This window comes from Hippichthys cyanospilos, chromosome 7 (genome assembly GCF_059441005.1).
Source record: "Hippichthys cyanospilos isolate Australia breed blue-spotted pipefish chromosome 7, RoL_Hcya_1.0, whole genome shotgun sequence".
NCBI classification, from domain to species: Eukaryota; Metazoa; Chordata; class Actinopteri; order Syngnathiformes; family Syngnathidae; genus Hippichthys; species Hippichthys cyanospilos.
Genome location: NC_142375.1, coordinates 4,135,823 through 4,146,373, shown reverse-complemented (window position 1 = coordinate 4,146,373; position 10,551 = coordinate 4,135,823). Strand labels below are relative to the sequence as shown.

At 39.5% G+C, this 10,551-nt stretch overlaps 1 protein-coding gene across 1 annotated transcript; it reads right to left on the bottom strand.

Moving 5' to 3' along the window:
* Positions 1 to 1,944: 1,944 nt before the first annotated feature.
* Positions 1,945 to 10,168, bottom strand: hand2 (heart and neural crest derivatives expressed 2). Its single transcript, XM_088419911.1, has 3 exons — positions 10,124 to 10,168; positions 5,775 to 6,768; positions 1,945 to 2,741 (listed from the first exon to the last, which is right to left on the bottom strand). Exons 2-3 carry the CDS (start codon positions 6,396 to 6,398, stop codon positions 2,625 to 2,627), a joined length of 741 nt encoding a protein of 246 aa, XP_088276037.1. The 5' UTR covers positions 6,399 to 6,768; positions 10,124 to 10,168; the 3' UTR covers positions 1,945 to 2,624.
* Positions 10,169 to 10,551: the final 383 nt, after the last annotated feature.

Sequence of the window (10,551 nt, the reverse complement as noted above, 5' to 3'; positions counted from 1 at the left end):
GACCCTGTATTGGTCTGTTGTGGTGAAGAAAGAGCTGATACAAAGGGCAAAGCTCTCGATTTACCTGTCGATCTATGTTCCCTCTCTCACCTATGGTCACAAGCTGTGTGTCGTGACCAAAAGAACGATATCCCGGCCATACAAAGTGGCCGAAATGAGTGTCCTCCACAGGGTGTCCGGTCTCTCCTTTAGAGATAGGGTGAGAAGTTCCGTCCCATCTGCCAAAAAGACAGCCTTATCAACCATGTCTTCCGCCCGCATGGGCTCCCTCTCGACGTGGTTTCAGACCAAGGTTTACGATTTTCATCTACCTTCTGGGAGGGATTCTGCAAAATTCTTGGGGGCACTGCCAGTCTCTCTTCTGGCTTATACCCTCAGTCCAATGGACAGACTGAGAGAGTCAATTAGGAATTGTATAAGTTTAAGGCTCTGAGGTGCCTGGTGTCTCAACATCAGTCCTCGTGGTCTTCCCACATTTTGTAGGCCGAATACACCCACAATTTTCTGACCAACTCCATCATAGTCCTGCCCCCTTTCTAAAGCATTTATGGCTATCATCTTCCTGTTTTTTCGGATTTTGACAAATGACTCCTGCCTGTCAGCGCTCGCCTTTGCCAGGCAGTGTTAGCCTGGACGCGGACACTCTCAGCCATGCAGATTGCCTTTGAGCCTGCTTCTTTGATTCTTATCCCATCCGGGAGATGATTAGTCCTGCAAGGGTGCGTCTCACTCTTCCTTGCTCCATGACAGTTTCCTACCAGCAGGCATTTACAACCTCAACAGAATGGGATAAAGAGGAAGGTAAAATGGGTTCCATTGAACCTTTGGATCTGAGTGATATCGTAAGATTTTGTGGCTCTCAATGACTGGCATTTTAAGTATTAAAACGTTTACCTCCAAGGTTGGTCAGGTGCCCCCAGCAGATACCTCAAACAACATTTGATGTCTCCCTGCAGAAGAGTGCAATAAAGTTGAGATCCCTCAAGCGTCTAGGCCTCTGGTAGAGAACCCAAGCTTGAAGGAGATAATGGTGAAGGTGGGTAACACAATTTTTTAAACATTTTTTTTTCAATACCATGTACGTAATATATATATATATATATATATATATATATACACGTGTGTGTGCGTATGTCTGTTTATGTGTAATTCATGGAATTTCCAAAATTCTAACTGCGTCCCTTGATTTAATATAACACTTCATTTTATATATTAAAAGAATAATGTCCAAGATTTAGAACAGTTTTCATTAAACAAGGAATACATTAAAATATTACACATTTCAAAAATGTGCAAATAAATGTGTTCTTAATGACCAACAGTTTTGAATATATCATAGGTCTAGTTATCATTCAATTATATTCCATGTCTGTGATACTTACGGTCCGCTAGAGCAGGAGTGTGAAGTGCTGCATTTACCGTAATGCCCCTAAAGTTGCCACTGGCGTGTGCAAAGCAAATACACATACTACCTTTGATGTTATATGCTATTATATTCTTACACCGTCGTCATTAAACTGAAATGTGCTTATCAAAATAAATCCTTAAATTGTCAAATATCTTGACATCTGTATTTGAGCGTATGACGTCACCTGTCATTCTCCAAGGTCTTTTTGAATCTCACTTTATGGGCCAAAAAAATCAATATCTTGAACAATAAACCATTCGTGCTCTCGCAGTCACATAATGTTTTTTTACATAAATAAAACTCTTTCCCGCTCTCGAGGCATATTTTTTGTAGCCAAATGAAAAGTCTCAATCGTCTCTTTCCATGTAAACAGGTGGTGGTTTATTAAATTCGTAACACAAATTACAGACAATATTTAACATTATTCACATAGCCACCACTCACTTTTCAACACTGACAGTTTATCGCCACAGTAACGTCACAAATTACGCGCCAGCCCAGAGAGACAGACCAAACATAATTGCAGGTAACTTCACAACAAACGTTTTTGGGTGGTATTGAGAAATATGTCTTCGGACACTCAGTGGAGTGGCAGTTTGGCTTGTCCTAATGGCCACATTGCACATAAATATTTCGATAAAAACGGAGAGCACACAGAACTCCCAATATATTCGTGTGGGGTTAAATCGTGGTGGCCCAGAAGATAAATGGTTTAGATATCTTCAAGTAGCCTGCATATGTTCCCTTTATTTTCTTAAAAGAGAAGGAAACTTAACCGAAAATAATCCCGCGCCGTGCCGTTTAAAGAAAAAAAAGAGAGACAAAACACGGTTGGTCTTTTCTTTGAACCTCCTTATTCCTGACGCGGTTTCTGTAGTCTGACGCTGTAATCTTATCTTTGCATTTTTCTCTGTGAAGACGGGGATTGAAATTTCCAATCGCAGTGTTTACTTGAATTGTTCATTGAGGTCACAAATAAAGGCCCGGTTTTGCAGTTGAAAGATGTATAGAAAACAAACAGCCGAAAGCACCCCACGATTGGGAATAATACAAATACATATGCCGGCATCTATTTCTTCCTTTTCCGGAAAGAGAAGGGGCTCTCTGCGGCCCGAGGTCCATACCAGACAAAGGGCGATGACTTGATAGTTCATCTGAGTGCGTCTCGACCGGAGCAGCGGGGAACCGAGTGCAATAGACTTGCTGGATGGAGAGGCTACTGTTTGAGTTCCAAAGCCCAAACGTGCTGGGGCCAACCTGTGCGCCCTTTCGTCTTTTTGTCGCTCAGTGACGATGAACATGATGACGATGAAGCTGTCTTGGGGATATCCACCTGCAGACAAATGACATTTATGTGAGAACGTGAACTTTTTCTTCGGATATATGCAAGGCAGTTCACAGCTCCGGTTTTGAAATTAGATGTAAAAAGGTGCATTTATATTTGATGCAACGATCGTCAAAATCACAACTCCATTACAAATCAATGTGACAATACAAGCCTGTTGAAAATAGCTTTACGCTTAGTAGTTTTCACATACAAATTTAAGGCGTTCATTTTTTTTTACTTGTATTTATTTATTTATTTATTTATTTGTTGTATTTAATTATTGAATATGAATGCATTTCCATTCATTTTCTTAATCACTTGTTCTCACAAGGTTGCGGAACTGCTCATTTATTAATTTATTTAAATGTTAACGTGCATGTCAATGAACGCAATCAATTGTCAACGTGTATTGTCAATGAACAATAAAAAAATGATACCTTGCATACATTTTAAAATATAAACCATTTAAATCAAACATTTTTCTGTCCTTCAAAATAACTACAAAAACGACGCTATATTTAAATAACATTGAAAACTAAAATGTTACCACCTCCTTCACAAATGGTGTGCGTTTTGCTTATATCTTCATATGGCCTCATAGTGAAACCATTTCATGTAATTGATAGCCAATTATGTCAGCGTGTCATATAACAAAAACATGAGCTTTACTCCAAAACATCGAAGTAATCAGTGACAGCGAATATGCTTTCATCAAAAAAATATTCAGTCGGTGTTACACTGGCTGACGATATTGTAACCCAGTCGCCAGAAATTACACAGATTAAACGCCAATCGACTTACACCATTTGAAAATATTTATATTGATCGAAACCTGAATATTGACTGTGGCGGATTACTTCAACATTTTTAAATTAAGATCACATTTTCTGTTTTCATTGCACGTGTAGACACAAGTACGTAATATTATTAGGCCTATTTTATCCGGCTCAACTGCATGGCCCCGTTTTACTCATCATTTATACAACCATAACGTCGAAAACAAAATAAATTAATTATATAAATGATAAAAAGGAAAATACCAACAACGTTTATGCGTTTGTAACACCTAAACAAATACGATGTGAATAATAGTTAAGTCTAAAAATTACATTTCCACGGCCTCCCAGAGATATTAATAATGATATTGATAAAAAATATTAATAATGATAATCATATTAATACTGGCCATTGTTCACAGAAACGTTGTTTTTTAGTGCTTGTCGCGATTCTAAAACCCGAACACTAACAAACCAGAGTAATATTTTACACTTCTTCTGATCAATTTAAATATTCCAAACGAACGAGAATTTCCTTCACATTCAATGGCTAAGACACTTTTGGATCTGCAAGCATACAATCCTTTCCTGGCTCTGCGGCAATTATTCTGTTCAAATTTACACTACTGGGAAACTACTGCTTAAGATATACACACCCTCGCTCCAAAGCCAACAACAAGCAAGGCAACAATACGAAGTTCTGAAATTACAGGTATATGCAAGTATGTCAAGGAGTGTTAGGTCTTGCACTTATCGAGCCTCTGGTCTTAAATTACTGGATTTAAGTCACCAATCTGTCTGAAGATGTACGCCATGCAAACGGCCAACAATGGTAATTATATATATATATATATATATATATATATATATATATATATATATATATATATATATATATATATATATATATATATATATATATATATATATATATATATATATATATATATATATATATATACATTCATACATACTCACATTCATGTCTACTATGTATGTGTTTTTTGTTTTTTTTTTCTATCCGAGGAATCCTCCTTCCGTGATTTTGGGCAATTTGAGGAATGTGTGTTTCCTTACCGAGCTGCAGCTTGAAAACGTGTGCCAGGATAGCGTCCCCCAACACTAGTGATTCCAAGTTGTAACGTGGTAAAACATATTTGCCTGACTTAAAAAAAAAACGACATAAGTGCAATGCGGCCGATACAAGAAATACTAAATGATATAGTCTTTTTTTTTTTTTTTGCTATTACTTTGTCTGCTTTTGCTGTCGTGTGGGTCTGCTCATTGAATTTGCACATACAGCGTGGTATGATCACAATGTAGCTAAATAACTGCGATCTATTGTATTATTATGCCTCAATTAACGAATCAAATGAACTCCACGTTGAAGTCTAAGTAATATAATAACGGCACAATATAATATCCGTAACATACCCAAATGGATATAAAATGTATGGCTACATGTGAGGGCAAAATCACGGAAAGGCCTCGCTGAGAATAGATTTGTGCTAAACTATACTCTTGGCTCCACGATGTCTGTGAGTAGGGCTCCAACGACCAATTTTCTGGCACCGCTCCTCCCATAGGCTTGATCATTTCGACTAATCTTTATTGTGTTCAACATTTTCGGGTTTGACGCAGCTCAATGAGAATTTTTTTCTGCCCCGAATAGGTTTTGTCTTCACGCGTTTGTCTTGGGAATCTTGTTATAAAGTTATTTTCGTGGTTATGCTGTTTCCGTAAAAAGAGGCCAATTTACTCTCGTAAGTTCGATCGGTAATTTATTCACAAGTTTAGCAAGAGACGAATACATACGAAAGCTATTAGTTTGTCAGAACATGGATATTGGATCTGCTGGCACTAAAATTACATACACATACAAACAGAGACACACACACACAAACACATACACCCACCCACATACACATTATATATATATATATATATATATATATATATATATATATATATATATATATATATATATATATATATATATATATATATATATATATATATTCTGATGCTTCTGAAACCTATTTTCCTATCGCATATTATTGTTTTCATCTTGATCAAAAACAGAGTTGGAGTCTGCCTTAGACGACTGGGTTAAGCTTGTGTATTTTTATATTTTTTCTAATTGTCAGATGTACAATGAGCTTACTAATAACAATCACGTGACATAATTTTTTCACGCTGACAAACTGATGTTATGAGATTTTTGGAGGCCTGCATTTTTGCATGGCTTTACGGCTGGTCTTACCGGCTCTCCCTTCCTCCGCTCCTCCCGTGTCTCTGTCTTCTTCAGCTCGGCCTTGAATGCCAGAGTGTCCCCGTGCTGGCCGTCCTTCTCCAGGATGTCCATCAGGTAGGAGATGTAGCTGGTGGCCAGCCGAAGCGTCTTGATCTTGGACAGTTTGGTGTCGGCGGGGACATTGGGGATACACTCCCTCAGTTCGGCGAAGGCCGAATTGATACTTTGAGTCCGCCGCCTCTCTTTCCGGTTTGCAGTCGGCCTCCGCTTGACCGTCCGAGGAAGTGCGTGGTGGTGGTGGTGGTGATGCATACCCACCTGGGATCCGTTCACAGAAATCGCGCCGGCCCCGGAGACCAATGCGCCGTGTCCGTAGTGGTGATGGTGGTGGTGCGGATCCCGGCCGCTTGTGGTCCCATTCCCGCTGTTGCCGTGATAATCGGGACTGTAGCCCGGCGCTAGGCCATACTCGGCCGGCGACATATCCGCGTGACTAATGAGCCAGCCGGTAAAGTACGGGGGCGCTCCGGTGTCGTCGTGACACCGACCCGCCGCGGCCGCGTGCAGGGAGTAATGGTGACTGTCGTGGTGGTGCATGACTGGATGGTGAGGAAAGCCTGATACCAGACTCATCGCGACACACGCGCGCGCAAACGCATGCACGCACAAGCCGTGCACGTACACTGAATTTTAAAGGATGCTGCTAAGTCGCTGGTTAACGACTGTCCAGAGCATATGTTTGCATTTTCAATAAGAGTCTCCACATCGCGACGGGAAGAACAGAAAGCGCCTGGCTAGACCGACGTCGGCCACCCAACTTTCCACATAGTCCTTGCAACTTTCTGCACTGAATCCAATCCGAATACGCGTGACTCCTCTTCGATTTTCCACGTAAATCTCCTTTCACCGATTCGTCATCTTCTACGCTGTCAGCATCGGAGCCGTTTGGCAGGGCAGGGTCTGTGTGTAGGAACCCGTTCAACACGACCGCCTATAGTTGATCCTGCGAATAGAAAGCGGAGAGAGAGGTAGAGGGAGAGAGAGAGAGAGAGAGAGAGAGAGAGAGAGAGAGAGAGAGAGAGAGACTACGTCATACACAACCAAGGGAGGAAGACAGAGTGACTTGCACACTTCTCCGTCCGCTCAAATGGCCAACCTTCCACCCGCCACTGGCCTCTGCAGAAGGTCTGTTTCCTTGTCTTTATCAATGGCCTGCTAAGTAGGTCTTCTGGCATACGTGCACGCGCACGTACACAGCGTATTGTAACCACATGAACTGCTGTATCAACAGTAACGCGATATGTTCTTGGCAGTGGGATTCACAAAGATTAGGTGGCCAAACGTATTACGCGTCCATGTTTTTAAATATTATAATGCAAATTCAATACTTGCTTGAAATTATGGCACCAAAAACTGTGACGTTTACTTTAATTGCACGTCTATTAAAATGTTACGCATTGGCTGCAGGAGATGATTAAATTGCGTTTGGTTCAGTACGGATATATGTTTGGAAAACTGGTTGGCTGTGGAGGTCTAGTTCACTTCCCTCACAGATCATCATCAAGCAATATTGTCCCAATGCCAATATCCGAATAACAAAATTATATAATCATTAATGTAAAGGATACTTAAATGAGGCGACCACGTGGTTGACAACTGGGATGCGTTTTTCCTCGGGTTCAATTTAGGCCAATATGTCTATAAGAAAAGGAGGCCAGACCCAGCGACACAAGCCAGTCCTTAAACGCGTGTGAAGCTTGTCAGTCGCCGTTTATACCAAGTGAATCAGTTAAGTCACAGACATCACATATTCGCCGAAAAACAAACAATCAGAAAACAGTGTACAAGACGACTTGGTTGTACAGTAGGAATAAATTTAAAGTTTTCCATTATAAATGCTTAAGCGGTGCCAGGATTTCTACAAAAATATAAGTTATCGTAAAATATTCACACGGGTTTAATTGTAAAATTATAAATTGCTATGTCAGATTGAAACTATGAATATAGTTGTCAAGACAAAGACCAATGTTATAACTAAAAACAAATGGATTAATTTAGCTTACTCGTTAAATAAGAACCTGGGAACCAAAGGCAAATATGCACATTTCGGCAATTATTGGAAAGCGTGATAAAATACATTTGACACTTTCCAAGCATCAGAAAAAAACTAGAAAGAGAGATAAAACACATATAATACGCCCCAAACGTCAGAAAAAAAATAACTACGAGGCATCCCAATACTACTACTGCTACCACTACTACTACTACTACTATTACTACTACTACTACTACTACTACTACTACTACTACTACTACTACTACTACTACTAATAATAATAATAATAATAGTTAGTATTTAATAGAAGTTCCGAGGTGACTGTGATGGACTCTAAACTTTCACACGATAAGAAAAGTGTCTTTTGAAAGTCGAAACGAATTATTCGAATTCATGTGAGTTACTTTGTTCTATTTTATATATTTATTGCATCAGCTAAGTCTATAGTTTCTATATATTGTTCTATATTCAATACAGCGCGTGATTAAAATCAATTTAGTTAAATAATTATACTACGGGCGAACAGAAAACATTTGCGATTCATATAGATACTCAAGACCTTAAAAAGGCTTGAGTGACATAGAACTTCCTGTGCATTTGGGAACAGAACGTTTTAATACCACAGGAACAGTGGATATTTTTTCAATTGAAGAGCAAATTCATCGGAACATGAAGCAACCTGAATTGTGTTAAGTTGACTCATTTGCAAAATGTTACCTAACATTATTATTATTATTACTATTATTATTATTGTTGTTGTTGTTGTTGTTATTATTAATATTTTCTGGCAGATAAGCCAGAAATAAAATCGAATCCAGAAATAGTCAAATTATCTTTAAAATGCTTTCTGCTGTTAAGAGAACACTGTTAAGAATATCTAATATATTTGATTTAAATAAGATTCATAAATACTTGTCTAAGAGCATATTCAATAACATTTTCATGAAAAAATAACATTATTATGGTGGTATATGCGCCCGACTTTGGCATAGGCATTTGATGAGGGCGGTATGGGTCACTTACTTTTTTTTTGTCACGTGATAGTGAACTGGCTTGTACGTGCTCAACGACCAACTGTCCCGGAAATTGGCTTCTGCTCTCCCAGAATGCCAAAGATAACATAAAATGATCGGATGCCTTGAAATTGACATGGTCATCACTATGTTGCAATGAGCACATTAAATTAATTTGCGTAACATTCCAGAAGGCCACAAAAGTTCAACTGATAGTGTACACTGTTATATACAGCCTAATGACAAAAGAAACCATTTTTTTCTTTAAAAACAAGTCACGGGTAAGTATACAATCCTGTCATGGGCACATATTTAGTAAACTGTTCGACTCATAGGGATTTCTTATTTTTGTCAGTACGGTATATACGTTATTTGGAATGACACGCAGGGTAATATTGTGTTTTGCTGCTTTGTTCTAAGGATGGTGCTCCATTTTGTGGTTGTTGTTTTCTAGTCCTCAATCTGATTTCTTTATATATTTCTATAATGTCATCAGTGCAATGAAACATAATACAAGAATGTTGTAAAGGAAGCTAAAGCAACATCTTATAGCTGAGTAGTCACGTGGTGCGTGATACGTTTGAAGGAAAACAATGCCTTTATTATAACGATTATAAGGCTATTTTGCGGCTTCAGACAGATTTATTTTTTTGGGGGTGGGGTCAATATGGCTCTTTCGGCATTTTGGCTCTACCCTATTGCTTTGTATCTTGTTCTCGCCACACTCTTATTTGTACTTCCAGTTTCCAGTTGTTGTTTGGTCTCCCGTGTCGTTGTTTCCTTGCATGTAGTGCTATTTTCTTCCCGGCTCCTGGCTCCTTCCTTTCGTCTGCTGACTCTACAAGTTCACCTTTTGTTTTTGTCGCGTTAGGTTTGAGCGCGCAGTCAGTACTGACGGGCAGCCAGACAACGCCACCTTGGGAGTTTCACCCAAAGAAGATGGGGGCGTCGTTTAAAAGGGTATTCATGTACATATACCATGGGGACAGAGGCAAGGGTCCAATACATGTATAACAATTGTATTTAAATGAACGTAAAGTGTTGGCTGTGAACACAACTACACGTGGCTAGAGTTTAAGTACAATGGACGGATTGGGGAGCGATTCTCTCTCTCTTAACTCAACACGCACAAACGCACACGCATCAAACACACACGCACACTCAATTTCAAACAAACAAAAATATCATGGCAAAGAAAAACAGGGACCCTTTGACAAAACTGCCACCGGAGACTCCAGTCGTGTAAAAAGAAAAAAAAAAAAAACACATTAAAATTGACGATGACATACCTAAACGCAGCCACTGGAAAAATGCAGGCCTTCACGGTCACATCCGATATGCTATTGCTCTTACAATGTCACAGTCACTGTCTTAGTCAAGGTGTCAGTCACGGAGATGCCGATATGCTATTGGCCGATTAAGGTCACAGTCCCGGTTTCACTCACAGGGATGCGGATATGCTATTGGCCGATGTCACGTCAATCACAGAAATGCCGATATGCTATTGGCCGAACGCCTTTATCTAGCTTGATGGCACAGCTGGTCGGGATGGAAGGGAGGAGAGAAAAGGAGTGAAAAACAGAAGGAAGGAAGGTTGTGAAGACTTTGCAAACTTTATCTGTTAGACATGGCTTCTAAAATTGCTAGTGGCAGTAAAAGGAAGAAGTAAGAGGATGATGACAATAGAAACGAAGCAGGACATAATAAAAAAATACGA